At 39.8% G+C, this 15,279-nt stretch overlaps 1 protein-coding gene across 1 annotated transcript in view; it reads left to right on the top strand.

The window, feature by feature from the left end:
* The window catches only part of LOC117535266 (endothelin-converting enzyme-like 1), a gene marked incomplete in the record, with an annotated part of 79,603 nt that overhangs the window by 56,349 nt on the left and 7,975 nt on the right, over positions 1-15,279 (top strand). The window contains 3 exon segments of the mRNA XM_034199665.1: positions 4,384-4,451; positions 6,472-6,596; positions 12,987-13,052. Coding sequence (XP_034055556.1) covers positions 4,384-4,451; positions 6,472-6,596; positions 12,987-13,052 — 259 coding nt within the window.

Genomic DNA, 15,279 nt, shown 5'->3' with positions numbered 1-15,279 from the left:
TACAACAGCACAGATTGTTCAGAATATCAGTATGAGAAAAAACGACACCCTCTGTCCTTAGACCCTCTGTCCTTAGACCCTCTGTCCTTAGACCCTCACATCGTACAAGGAAAACCCACAGTTTAAAGGGAGCATGGGAGAAACCTCAGGGAGAACAACAGAGGAGGGATCCCTCTCCCAGGACGGACAGACGTGCAATAGATGCCGTGTGTAAATCAAAGAGATAATACATTTTACAGCATATAGACCGAATGTTAGGAAATGCATGTGTCTGTAATAAGAAGATGAATCCACGAGGATGTCAGCTACAATCCTGAGGAAGCCATCAGGGAAGCAGCATGACGAGACCCAAGGCAGGACCGCAGAGACAGGTTCAGACTTTAGTTCCACCTGGAGTAAATCCACCAGCTACCCTGCAGTATACAAAGTCATTCAGACTAGCTGCACCTTTACCAGCTTTGAGAACACTTTCATGATCAATCATTATAAAACATATCATATATATTATTCTGAAATGGACCAATCTGCACAATGACTACTTTTACTGTCGCTACTTTCACTATATTTTGATGAGAATACTTTTCTACTTTCACTTGAGGAACATTTTGAATGCAGGACTTTTACTGTAACAGAGTATTCCTACACTCTGGTACTTCTACTTTTACTCAAGTACAAGATCTGAGTACTTCTACTTTTACTCAAGTACAAGACCTGAGTACTTCTACTTTTACTCAAGTACAAGATCTGAGTACGTCTACTTTTACTCAAGAACAAGATCTGAGTACTTCTACTTTTACTCAAGAACAAGATCTGAGTACTTCTACTTTTACTCAAGTACAAGATCTGAGTACTTCTACTTTGACTCAAGTACAAGATCTGAGTACTTCTACTTTTACTCAAGAACAAGATCTGAGTACTTCTACTTTTACTCAAGCACAAGATCTGAGTACTTCTACTTTTACTCAAGAACAAGATCTGAGTACTTCTACTTTTACTCAAGTACAAGATCTGAGTACTTCTACTTTGACTCAAGTACAAGATCTGAGTACTTCTACTTTTACTCAAGAACAAGATCTGAGTACTTCTACTTTGACTCAAGTACAAGATCTGAGTACTTCTACTTTTACTCAAGAACAAGATCTGAGTACTTCTACTTTTACTCAAGAACAAGATCTGAGTACTTCTACTTTTACTCAAGAACAAGATCTGAGTACTTCTACTTTTACTCAAGAACAAGATCTGAGTACTTCTACTTTGACTCAAGTACAAGATCTGAGTACTTCTACTTTGACTCAAGTACAAGATCTGAGTACTTCTACTTTTACTCAAGAACAAGATCTGAGTACGTCTACTTTTACTCAAGTACAAGATCTGAGTACTTCTACTTTTACTCAAGAACAAGATCTGAGTACTTCTACTTTTACTCAAGTACAAGATCTGAGTACTTCTACTTTTACTCAAGTACCAGATCTTCTCCCACCTCTTATTTAGTTTCAACAACTTGAAAAGGTCCCAGTGCTGATTTTCCCTCACATGAAAAACCGACGTTTTCTAATCAGTGTGAACAGAACAAAATGTAGCATTGATCTCCTTCTTATTCAATACAAATCCGAGCCACGTGGGAACAAAATGAGATCGCGAGTGAAAGTCGCACTCTATCACGCTCGGCTGAGCAGAATCAGCAATGAGGACATCGGGACCAAAGCAGCAGAGAAAGCCCAGAGCTGTTCGTAATGAGACACTGGGAATCAGTCAGAAGCTATTGCTTTGTCCTAAAGTCAGTGGATCAGCTACTGGCTAACTTTGGGCCTGTTGGTAACTTTAGATTAGATATTGCTTTTTTCCTTTTGCTTTAAAAGCTGATCTCATGCTTTACTTAAAGTGGACCTATCATGCTATATTTGAATAATATAGTGTAGGACCTTACCTATATAAGGCATATTTATACTTTTTATTTTTCAAAATACCAAACAGATCATGCATTTTAGCCATTCCTCATTTCGCTCAATTTAACACTGTCTTTGCACGGGCTGATTCTGTGAGAACAGCACCACCTACAGGCCTGGCATATGTACTACAGCGTCTCCAGCGCTTTCGAACGGCAATGTCCGTGGCTGTCTCCTCCTGATTGGTGGAGTTGGCCCAATAGCCGTAGCGCCACTTCTGTGACGTCATAGAAGTGTTCAAATCTGGATCAGTCTGTATCAGATCCGTTGCAGCCCCTTTTTAAGAGATTTGGGTATAGAGGAAAAGAGAGAGGGCTGTGTTTTCTGACACTTGGTGAGTTCCCTGGAACACCGGGGACACATATTCATGTACAAAAGACGTACTAAAGTGCATTTTGCATGATAGGTCACCTTTAAGACCTGGGAAGCTTCAACATCCTTTATAGCAACGGAACTTATTTATTTGTCTTTATTTGTTATTCTATTACTAATGTGTGCTTTTCTTCTCTATATCTAATAAGTAAGCTTAATCTTCATTATGATTCTGAACTTCCAATAAAAACGTCTTTGAGTTTGTAAACTAGGCTCTTAACCCTAACCCAGAACCTACTTGGCTTGTTCGAAACCACTCCTAATCAGACTCTCTTTGATCGCATCTCAGTTAGGAGCCTAATTTGGCTTAGATCAGCTACTGGCTAACTTTGGGTGTGTGCCGGTAACTTTAGATTAGATATTGCTTTTTTCCTCTTGCTTTAAAAGCTGATGTCATGCTTTAATTAAGACCTGGGAAGCTTCAACATTCTTGTAACAACTCAACTTTCAACCATGGATGTTTGCTTGTTTTTCTTGATTTAATGTGTGCTTTCCTTCTCTAGATTTAATAAGTTAGCTTGATTCTGTAAGCTAAGCTCTTCACGCTAACCCAGAAACTGTTTTTTTTTTTTACTTGGCTTGTTCGAAACCACTCCTAATCAGAATCTCTTTGATCGTGTCCCAGTTAGAAGCCTAATTTAGTGAATAACTCACTACTTATTTCTCAAGTAGCGTACTTTACATTACATGTCACTTGTTAGCAGGGGTGAAAGTGGTTTGAATTTCTTGCAGGTACTATAATGCTACCCCGACCTTCATTGGTTCATATTGTTCTCCTCCCGCCCCCAGCTTCATGCATCCCTGAACACAAACTTCACATTTTTAATGCCTTTATGGGGTAGAAATTAGAAACACTTGACAATATGTGACCCGCTCTATCGACATCAGTCGGAAGTCGCAACGGCTCATTTCAAAATAAACGTGGATTTACGTAAAAAACTATTTTTTCGGGGTTAGGGTGTTTTGTTTGATTTTAAACAAACAAAGTCTTGGCTTTCAGAATATGAAACTTTTATTTCCAAAATCACGCGATAAATACATTTTTGAAGCTTGTAAAGGGACGAAGACAGGCACCTCTCCCTCGCAATCTGCTCTTCCGCAGCGCCGCCCCCCCTCCCTCCGGCTGACATTATGAAAGAGTATAGTAATCATAGATAACACGGCAGGGTCCGTTACAGTTTGTTTTCATCTGATTTCAATTAAACAAAGTCTTGGCTTTCAGAATATTAAACTTGTTTCGGCAAATTCAGATGATAAATACAACTTTGAAGCTTCGGCATAATTACAAGCGGAGAACGGAGTAACTTAACGTCACTGCAGGCATAACAACAGCCGGTGTTTCTCGTGAGTGTTTTCACCGGGAAACAAACACAATATGCACAAATGCAAAAATACATAAACACACACACACACGTATACACACACTCGCGAGCTTCCCCCAGACCAGTAATCCAAACCAAAATATCTTCCCTTCGTAGTATAAATTCCACGGGTGGAGCTGTCAATTCTTCCTGGTCCTCCGGACCGCCTGGAAATCTCTTACCGGTACTAAGGACCGGGTAGGACCGGCACAATTCAACACTGCTTGTTAGACACTTTTACCCAGAACTACATACGTACATACATCCTCCCTCAAAACTAAACTAACTTACTCTTAAAACTAAAATAGAAATCAACATATACTGGCTAACTTTGGGTGTGTGTTGGTAACTTTAGATTAGATGTTGTTGTTTTTTCTTCTCTTTCAAAGCTGATGCTTTAATTAAGACCTGGGAAGCTTCAACATCCTTTGTAGCAACTGAACTTTAAACCATGGTTGTGTACTTATTTGTCTTTATATTTTATTACCAATGTGTGCTTTTCCTCTCTATAATAAGTTAGTGTAGTCTTTATTCTGATTCTGAACTTATAATTAAAAAAGTTAGTCATGGAAAAATAGAGTTCAAACCAGACCAACTACAGCAGCAGTTTAGGAATACAACTTTTCTTTGAGAAGTTCATGGTCTTGTTAAGTATATGCATTCAATTCATACATACATTTTAATATTTACCTTCCTTTTGCCAGGTCTCTGAACTACGGAGGAATAGGAGCGATCATTGGCCACGAGCTCACACATGGATATGATGACTGGGGTAAGGACATTTCTCCACCTGTAATCCACTCAGCTAAAAGCCATTCAGCTATAATCAATCACTCAAAAGCTAACAACCATCGTCAATTTCACCATTTTCAGTTAAACTGCTGTTGTTGCATGCACATTTCCATTTTACAGAAATAGCTAAGTTTCCCATTATCATTCATTCAATTCAACATTTCTAGCCACAATCTCAAGCTTTCTTTTCCAGTCAAAAGAGCTGCCCTCTATACGTCTGAACACTTCAATGTCTGCCCACCAAATACTGGAATAACTTTGAGTAATACTTCCAGCTTTATTGTCAGGAAGTCTTTCTTCAAATATGATTTGATATATTAGCAGTTCAGACGGGATACATCCACCAAAGTCAATGGTCAGAAAAAGCAAGAGTTCCCTGATGATTTATCCAATTTTAAACTATTTGTTGTCACCATCTCTAACTTTCATTCCCGCTCAAAAGAGCTTCTATTTATACGTCTTTGATGGAAATGTGAAATGTCTGCCCACCCACTACCTACCAAGTACTGGAATAACTTAGAGTAATACTGACTGGTGTGTCGGTCCAATTAGTCTATTTATCAGAAAGTTATTAAATGTAGATAGATAAGCAGCCCAGATGGCTCTTGAACTGGGAACATCCAACAAAGTCAATGGCCAGAAAAAGCAAGAGTTCCTTATTGATTTATGCAATTTTACATCATTTGTTGCCACCATCTCTAACTTTCATTCCCGCTCAAAAGAGCTGCTTTTTAAGAAACGTCTAAAGACTTTAATGACAATGTGACATTTCTGCCATCAACCTACCAAATACAATAATACCTTTGAGTAATACTGACTGGTACGTAAGTGCAATACCAGATTATTTATCAGAAAGTTATTCTACAAATGTAGTTGCGTAGAAAAAGTGGTTCGGTTGTCTCTTGAACTGGACACATCCGCCAAAGTCAATGGCCAGAAAAAGCAAGAGTTCCCTGACGTTTTATGCAATTTTAAACCATTTGTTGTCACCATCTCTAACTTTCATTCCCGGTCAAAAGAGCTTCCCTTTATACGTCTTAAGGATGGTGTGAAATTCCTCCCAGCCACCTAACAAATACTGGAATAACTTAGAGTAATACTGACTGGTGTGTCGGTCCAATATTAGTCTATTTATCAGAAAGTTATTAAATGTAGACATATATGCAGCCCAGATGGCTCTTGAACTGGGAACATCCAACAAAGTCAATGGCCAGAAAAAGCAAGAGTTCCTTGTTGATTTATGCAATTTTACATAATTTGTTGCCACCATCTCTAACTTTCATTCCCGGTCAAAAGAGCTTCCCTTTATACGTCTTAAGGATGGTGTGAAATTCCTCCCAGCCACCTAACAAATACTGGAATAACATTGAGTGATACTAATTGGTACATAAGTGCAATACTAGCTGTATGTCTCTCTTGAACTGGATACATCCGCCAAAGTCAATGGCCAGAAAAAGCAAGAGTTCTCTGATGATTTATTTGCACCATTTTTTGCCAGAATCTCTAACTTTCATGCACGTCAAGATACGCCCGAAGTCTCCAATGACAATGGGACATTTCTGCCCGCAACCTAACAAATACTAGAACAAATGTCAGTATTTCTGACTGGTAGGTTGATGCACTTCCTGCTTTATTGCCAGAAGTTATTCTACAAATGTAGTTGCGTAGAAAAGTGGTTCGGATGGCGCTTGAACCAGGGACATCCACCAAAGTCAATGGCCAGAAAAAGCAAGAGTTCCCTGATGATTTTTGCTATTTTGAAGTAATTTAGTCCATCAATTCAGGTGGCTATTTAACTGGATGCATCTGCCAAATACAAACCCAACGTTTTGCCTCCCAGTGGTTTTAGTCCTGCTTCAATGAACAGCTTCTCAGATGGTGCGCTGGGCAGCTTTTTGGACTGTGAAGGAAAGTTTTAGGTTGTGTTGTCTCCATGCTAACACTGGCCCCCCCTGCCCTTTATCCCTTCATCTTAGTGATGCAATGGTTCATGTCCCTAGGGGGCCAGTATGACCGCAACGGAAACCTCAAGCAATGGTGGACGGAGGAGTCCTACACCAAGTTCCAGAAGAAAGCCGAGTGCATCGTCAAGCTCTACGATAACTTCACCGTGTATAACCAGAAGGTGGGTCAGAAACACAACACTCTGTAAAAAGTCCTCATTCGCATGGGCCTTGTCGTAAGATAAGAGGTACTTTATTGATTCCAAATTGGGAAATGTTTGCATTACCACAGCATAAAAAGCAAAAAAACAAAACAAGGCATTGCAGATAAGTAGAAATTAAAGAGTAGAAATAAACAATACTAGAATTTAAACATCTCAAAATAGAATTAAAACAGCATTAACATGTTGGTCAGACTTTATTATCTGGTGTCATTTGTTTTCTTGATACTTGTCCCATTAAATTGAGTCGGCAAGAGGCTAAACTTGGCTTTAGGCTTTGACACGTTTTCAAGAAGAAAGTCCATACTGAAGTAGAAATGTATGATGTTTAATAAACTAAATGAAACAACAGAAGAAGAAATAATCAGCTCAAACTCACCCTCTGTCATCCTAAACACACAAACCACAACCATGCAACAATTGCCGGAAATGTTCAACAAATACAAATAGAAGTGATGTAAACAAATAATAATAATAATACAAATAATAAACTGAGGCTCAACGGCATTTTGGCTCCTACAGAAGGAAGAATGAATAATTCAGAAAGAGAAACATGTTGCATTTCTACATCCCATAATGTCACCTTCTTTCAAAGAGGGTAAAGAACCCTAGAGAACTTTTTTAACTAGATTATATAACAATAGTATAAAAATGTTGGTGAAATGTAATATTTCAAGGGGACCATCGAGGCAAGCACTGTAATTCTCTCCGGTTAGTCCACCAGCAGATGACAAACACCCACCTCTCCGCCTCTTCCAAGGGACGACGCCTCTGACCGTGCGGCAGAGTTTCAGTTAGGTTTTCTTTCACCGGTCAACATGTCCGTTAAAGTTTAAATCTTCCGAACAAAATTGGAAAAGTGCCGGTCAAAAGTCTTCTTTGTTACTTATTGAGCTTTAAAACAGATGAATAACGACTCTTTATAATAATATAATAAAACACGGAGGACGGAGATCTCTTTTTCTCCCCCTCTTCTGACTTGATCAGAGCACGCTCCCATCTCCTGCAGAGGGGCGTGGTCAGCTGTAGGGGGCGTGGTCAGCTGCAGGGGGGCGTGGTCAGCTGCAGCTCACAGAATCAGCCCCCTGCAAAAACAGGGCTGGAAAGAGCAAATAGAGCGAAATGAAGCATGGCTAAAATGCAGGATCTGTTTGGTATTTTGAAAACAGATACGTATAAATATACCTTATATAGGTATGGCCCTACAATATATAATTTAAATATAGCATGATAGGTGTCCTTTAAATTTGAGAAATGGGGCATTATCTTATAATAAGGAGCTAACTTGCATACATTCCCATACATGTAAACATTGGATAAAGCCAGGTTCAAAATTATCAATACATTTTGTTGACATGGTTTTATGAAGGGGCTTTTTGGATATCTCTTTTGAACTTTACATAAAACAGAACACAACTTTTAGCTGTTATTGAAATGTCTATTGAGATGTTTTATTTCCAAAATAGCCCAAACTCCAAAAATGTACCAGAGCATGAAAAACAAGTATTTGCCTTGGATGTCTTGCATTGTTCCAAACTGTGACTGAAATTATAAAACCAACAGCTATTAGTCACTTTACACTCGACTGGTTTAAGCACATCCCATTTTCAGAGCCAAATCCTGCTCAGAGAGCTAACGCTAGGTGGCTGGCAAATGTATCTCACATTCACTCACAAATGGATCCTGCATTTCAGTCTCAGTACAATCGTACTTTTAGCGAAGTTAACTGGTTGCTCCGTGTATTAAGTGATGGTGAAGTCATATTGGAAAACAGGGTAGAAATCAGCAGGGTAACCACGATGAAGGAAGTATTAGAACGCCTTTATTTGAGTGGCTTAATCATTAATTAGACAACATTTTTCAACCTCTGTAGGATTAAGTCAGGGCTTATAACAAACATGAACAGTTATTTTTGTATTTAGATAATTTAAAGTTTGGCTTAAGTCAATGGAGATTCACTCAACATACTGTACGTTAGCCAATCTATTCCTATGCTTTGATTTAATGATTGCAGCTAAGCTTAATGTGTCTTGCCTAAAGTTGTAAACAGTCAGACTGTGACATCCAAATCATGCTGTGACAACTAGGGATGGGTATCGTTAAGGTTTTAACGGTACTACTACTTTTATCGATACCGCTTATCGGTCCGGTCTTTTAACGGTACTCTTATCGGTTCTTTTGGAGAAAAAAAGAAGGTAAACTAATTAAACAAATTGTGAACAAAACTAACATTGCTTTTTATTTAAATAAATAATATTTCACATAAAAAAAAACAACAATGTTTTAACAAATCGTATTAAATAATGTGATGACTGAACTGTAAACAGAATAGCTGAAACTTTAACTAAATAAATAACTCAGTTTCCTCTAATCATTAACCCATGCTTGTATAATGTAGTTAACTCCGTGTGTTGCTGCTAGCATACATAACACCTGACGTGGAAACGTTACTCGTGGACGGGGCTACAGAGCTGCTAGAAAGACAGTGGAACCCGGTGCATTCCTCCGTCTGGATGTGGAGCACTTTTGATAAATGTTTAGACACATTGCTCGTGTTCCCGCCCTCACATGCTAAACTCTTATTGCACTTTTGGCAACGAGCATCGAGACGGGTAAAGTTTAACCACACCTCGGAGCGCGTTCTCTCCGCCATCTCCTCCGTGTGTGTGTGTGTGTGTGTGTGTGTGTGTGTGTGTGTGTTGCTGCATGTATCAGCTGCGTGTGTGTAACCTGCCCCGCCCCCTCGCACACAGACGGGGGAGAGAGATCTCTCGTCTGGATTGGAAAGATTGAAAATACAAAAAATAATCATAGACGCATTTTGTAGTCTTTTTGTGTGTTAGAAACAGAGTTGGCGAAACTAAAACTGCAATATAATGTTTGTGTAGCAATAATACATAGGCTACGACATATATTTGTTACGTCTCCAGTACCGATAAAAAGACCGATAACGTCGGAGCTTAACGGAACCACGGTCTTTAATAATTCAGCCCCGGGGCCCGTTTAATACCGGGGCTCGGTACCCATCCCTCGTGACAACAATAATAATAATAATAATAATTCATTTATTTTATATAGGCGCCTTTCAAGGCTCTCAAGGTCGCCGTACAAACACATAAAAAACAAGATATACAATACCTAACACCAGCATAAGAGACATAAACAAGACAATGCAGTTTATAACAAATCAAATAAATAAAAACAGAGGATGTGTGATGGATAATGATCAGGGTGGATATGCGAGTGTGAAGAGATATGTTTTGAGGCGTGATTTGAAAATGGGGGAGAGAGTCAGTGTTGCGGATGTCAGGTGGGAGGGAGTTCCAGAGGCGGGGTGCAGAGCGGCTGAAGGCTCTAGACCCCATGGTGGTTAAACGGAAGGGGGGTGCAGTGAGGCTGAGGGAAGCAGAAGATCTGAGTGTGCAGATGGGTGTGTTGATGTGCAGGAGGTCGGAGAGGTACAGAGGAGTGAGGTTATGGATGGCCTTAAAGGCGAGGAGCAGAATCTTAAAAACGATACGGGATTTGACGGGGAGCCAGGGAAGTTGCTGAAGAACAGGAGTGATGTGGTTAATGGAGGGGGTTCTGGTGATGCCAGTGAAGCTGCTGAAGAACAGGAGTGATGTGGTTAATGGAGGGGGTTCTGGTGACGATGCGGGCGGCAGAGTTCTGGACTAGTTGAAGTCTGTGGATGGATTTGAGAGGGAGACCAAAGAGAAGGGAGTTGCAGTAGTCGATGCGGGAAGTGACCAGGGTGTGAACAAGAATGGCGGTGGTCTTAGGGTTAAGGGACGGGCGGAGGCGGTTGATGTTGCGTAGATGGAAATAGGCAGACCGAGTGATATTACTGATAGAGATTTGAATGAAAGTGTGCCGTTGAGGATGACACCCAGACTCTTAACCTGAGGGGAGGGGGAGACTGAAGAGTTGTCTATAGTAATGGAGACACTGTCAGGTTTGGTTAGGGTGGATTTTGTGCCAATGAGGAGAACCTCGGTTTTACTGTCGTTAAGTTTGAGAAAGTTAGAGGAGAACCAGGATTTGATGTCCTGTAAGCAGTCAGACAGGGAAGATGGAGGGAGGATGGTGGTTGGTTTGGAGGACAAGTAGAGCTGGGTGTCATCCGCGTAAGTGCCGTCCAAAAATGTTAAATGTTATATAACCCATCTTTGTCAGTTCCTTAAAATGTATCAATAGTTTAAGCTGTTTAAATATAGACACCTGACTAAAGGTACTGTATAACACATATTTTAAAGGGGTCACAGTTGCTCATTTTCAGGATATAACTTTATATATATTGGGTTTGACCAAACATAAGGTTGCAAAGCTATAACTAAATGGGAATGTGCTTTACTGCTCAGGCTCCTATGCTTTATTGCACATACACATTTACACATGTATTATGTATACACAAGGTTGACTGGTATTAGGTTAATGTACAATATGATAAAGCTTGGTGTTTTATTATTCCGTATTCACTGCTTCCCTGCTTATCTATGAAAGGTTTTTGCAATATTATTTGTAAGATACCAAATAGATACGCATGATTACATGTAAGAATCGGTTTGAAGTACAAACACTTGAATACTCGAACAAACGTTCCTATAATCTCTTCAGCGTCCCCGTAGGAGCTTTTTTCATCTCTGATTATGCTTCGAGATTTAGAGCCTGCATTATGTATGAAGTGGAGTTTGAAAAATATGAGCAATTACCTAGAAAGGCAGATTTTAACAACAGACCATATTTTGTTGTACAACGAGCCATGCAGGAGCTGTGCAGTCAGAACATATCAGCTTCTCTAGCTCCTATGTTTTAGTATTCAAACACATATTCACATAAATAGTTATTAATACAATTTAAGTATTAATTCAAGAGGTTTTTTGGTTCTGGGCGTAGTTTAGTATCTGTGTCACTCTTGTAAAACACTATATAGTTAAATTATTTTATATATTTGTTATGGCAAATGTAAAGGAATTGTGTGTGTGTGTGTGTGTGTGTGTGTGTGTGTGTGTGTGTGTGTGTGTGTGTGTGTGGTGTGTGTGTGTGTGTGTGTGTGTGTGTGTGTGTGTGTGTGTGTGTGTGTGTGTGTGTGTGTGTGTGTGTGTGTGTGTGTGTGTGTGTAGATAGTACAGATGTTTTCCATCTGCAGGATGAACATAATACACTCATACCGATTAATTTCCTATGGCGGTCCATTCTGACGGAAAACATCAAGGGTGCTTCACTGTTGAATCAATCACTAAAAAATCAATGCAAGTGGTGATCATCAAGTGTGTATGTCCAGAGGCCTGGTGTGGAGGATAACATAAGCTCTTGAGGCAATTGGATGAAAAACACGATATTTATGATCAAAAACAAGTCACTCGGTCACTTTTTGACCCGAAACGCAAGAGAAGGGTTAAGGTATCAGTCTTCTCAGAAAGTGAATAAGCACATTTATCGAAACTTTAGAAATGTATTTTTGATTTCTAAGACGAAATCAGACCTTAAATATCGACATAAGTCACATCCCAGATCCTTCATTAAAGTACATCCTTGAAGTACAGACCATATTCTTTGTACGGCGAGCCATGCAGTAGCTGTGGAGTCAGAATGTATCAGCTTTCCTAGCTTCTATTTTTTAGTATTCAAACAAATCTTCACATAAATAGTTATTGATACAATTTAAAACATTAATTCAGGATATTTTTAGTTCAAGGGTGTAGTTAAGCATCTGTGTCACTCTTGTAAAACACTATTTGAATTATTTTATATATTTTGAGCGACAAATGTAAAGGAATAGCTTGACATTTCGTTAAATATAGTCCTTTCTTTTCTTGTTTAAGGTATCAGTCTTCTCAGAAAGGGAATAAGCACTTTAGAAATTGTAGAAACTTGTAGAAATGTTCTTTTTGAATCACGAGACAAACTTGGCAGAAAGGACATGCGTTTAAAAACAAAGAGAAATACCGATATTCGTCACTTCCCAGATCCTTCCTTAAAGTACATCCTTGAAGTACATGTACACACAGTATAGGGAAGGAGATGTTAATTGTAGCGGCCAAAATCATAACGAAAAAAACTGAAAAGTAAACCCTAAATATAACTGCCGCTGAGGCACCAGAAACCTAATTATTTTCTTGTTAAGGCTATCAGTCTTCTCAGAAAGTGAATAAGCACATTAATCAAAATGTAGTCATTTCTTTTTGATTTATAAGACGAAATCAGACCTTAATTGAAAACTAAATCTCGACATAAGTCACATCCAAGATCCTTCAATTAAGTACATCCTTGAAGTACATGCACACACAGTATATGGTAGGAGATGTTAATATTGTTCAGAGTGTCAGTGTTTTCTTTCCGTGTGTTCAGGTGAATGGTCGTCTCACACTGGGGGAGAACATCGCCGACATGGGAGGACTGAAGCTGTCGTACTATGTGAGTAATATTTAATACCAGCTGTATTCAAATACTGTGGCTGTGTGTCTTCACCAAGTGTAAATATTAAAGTTTGCATTATCACCGTGAAGCACCTCTGTCCCTCTTCGTTGTCGAAAATCTATCAAATCTAAAACCACTCTGCTATGTGCGTATTTGCATTAAAGAAAAGAGCAGGAGTCGAACCGAACGTGTGTATGTGTGTGTGCGGGTGTGTGTTTGACTGGATAGCAGAGTATAATTTAATTCCATATCGAGAGTGTCAGTGATCTCTATATTGAAGTGTTTTTCTGAACAAAAGGAATGACTGATTTCAAAAAACGAATATTTTAGAATATAAAATGCAACAACAAGGTCATAATGCCAGTTAGTCATGTCAATCATTTAGAGTGACTGAAATAAACAAGAAGGTGTTTACTACATTTCAGGGATTTCTACAAGGAGAAAGTATTGTTATTGTTATCTTATTTAAAGTGGCATAGACCATTTGTTTTACTTCCTAATCATAGTGTTTTCAAAATAGTATGGCTGCAGAGTGGTGATCCTAAACACGGAAATTAGTCAGCATTTTAGCACTTCCCTCACCTCAATGGTTTTTTAAGTGTTTTTGTTTGTTAGCCTGAATTAAGGTCTTTGGTTAACACAAGCTGAAGAGATTTTAAAATGTTGTTGCTAATAAGTATGTAAATGAGACGACTAAACGCCATCACGGCCAGCATTAGCTGCCTTTAGCTTAGCGGTGGTGACGTGAAGTCATGTGACCGTGCTGTTGTTCCTTTATAGCCCAACATTAGCCGCCTTTAGCTTAGCAGTAGTGACGTGAAGTCATGTGACCGTGCTGTAGTTCCTTTATAGCCCAACATTAGCCGCCTTTAGCTTAGCAGTAGTGACGTGAAGTCATGTGACCGTGCTGTAGTTCCTTTATAGCCCAACATTAGCCGCCTTTAGCTTAGCGGTGGTGACGTGAAATCATGTGACCATGCTGTAGTTCCTTTATAGCCCAACATTAGCCGTCTTTAGCTTAGTGGTGGTGACGTGAAGTCATGTGACCGTGCTGTAGTTCCTTTATAGCCCAACATTAGCCTCCTTTAGCTTAGCGGTTGTGATGTGAAGTCATGTGACTGTGCTGTAGTTCCTTTATAGCCCAACATTAGCCTCCTTTAGCTTAGCAGTGGCGACGTGAAGTCATGTGACCGTGCTGTAGTTCCTTTATAGCCCAACATTAGCCTCCTTTAGCTTAGCGGTTGTGATGTGAAGTCATGTGACCGTGCTGTAGTTCCTTTATAGCCCAACATTAGCCTCCTTTAGCTTAGCGGCGGTGACGTGAAGTCATGTGACCGTGCTGTAGTTCCTTTACAGCCCAACATTAGCCTCCTTTAGCTTAGCGGCGGTGACGTGAAGTCATGTGACCGTGCTGTAGTTCCTTTATAGCCCAACATTAGCCTCCTTTAGCTTAGCGGTGGTGACGTGAAGTCATGTGACCGTGCTGTAGTTCCTTTACAGCCCAACATTAGCCACCTTTAGTTGTAGGCTTTGCTTAGCAGCTTAACAAACATTGGCTGTTTGTGGAGGGAACTGGGAAGAAGCTACCTTCAGGGTCTTCTACAGAAATACGTACCACCACTCTATTCCCAATTAAATCCCAAATGAATTATCCAATTACGCCAAGTGACTGGAAAACAATTAACGTCTTTGTACCTTTTCTCTCCTGTTGAGTGATTGGCTCAGCCAGACGTCAGACGGTATTTTTTGTCTCATTGACATATTTTCCTGCCTCATTTACGGCCGTCCACACAGCGGCGTGCGTTAAAGCTTCAACGCTTCAGCCCATTCACTTTGAATGGGGTGACGTCACACTTTGCCGAACTGCATTGTGGGAGCGAAGCGTAGCTTTGCTCGCTGCAAAAGTTGAGCAATGTTCAACTTTTGAAGCTTCGACAGAAGCGTCAGCCAATCGAATCATATGCCAGTACAAGCTCTAGACAATCAAACCGCTGCTTGTGTGTCCGGGGCGGGAGATTCAGGTGATTGGTTGTTGGTCTAGCTTCAGACCAGCGACGTGCAGTCAGGGGAGGCAGGGGATGTAACGGAAAAACAACTAAAGAAAAACTAAATAGTAATAATAATAAAATGTCTCCACTGATCTGTTTTGGAAATGTGATTTCTGTTTGATTCCAATCGCTTTTTATAGTCAAAATCAGCAAATTTGCAGAGCTCCTCCGCTACA

Source organism: Gymnodraco acuticeps, unplaced genomic scaffold (genome assembly GCF_902827175.1).
Source record: "Gymnodraco acuticeps unplaced genomic scaffold, fGymAcu1.1, whole genome shotgun sequence".
Taxonomy (NCBI): domain Eukaryota; kingdom Metazoa; phylum Chordata; class Actinopteri; order Perciformes; family Bathydraconidae; genus Gymnodraco; species Gymnodraco acuticeps.
Note: the sequence above shows the minus strand (reverse complement) of the source record. Positions and strands in the feature narration are given on the sequence as shown.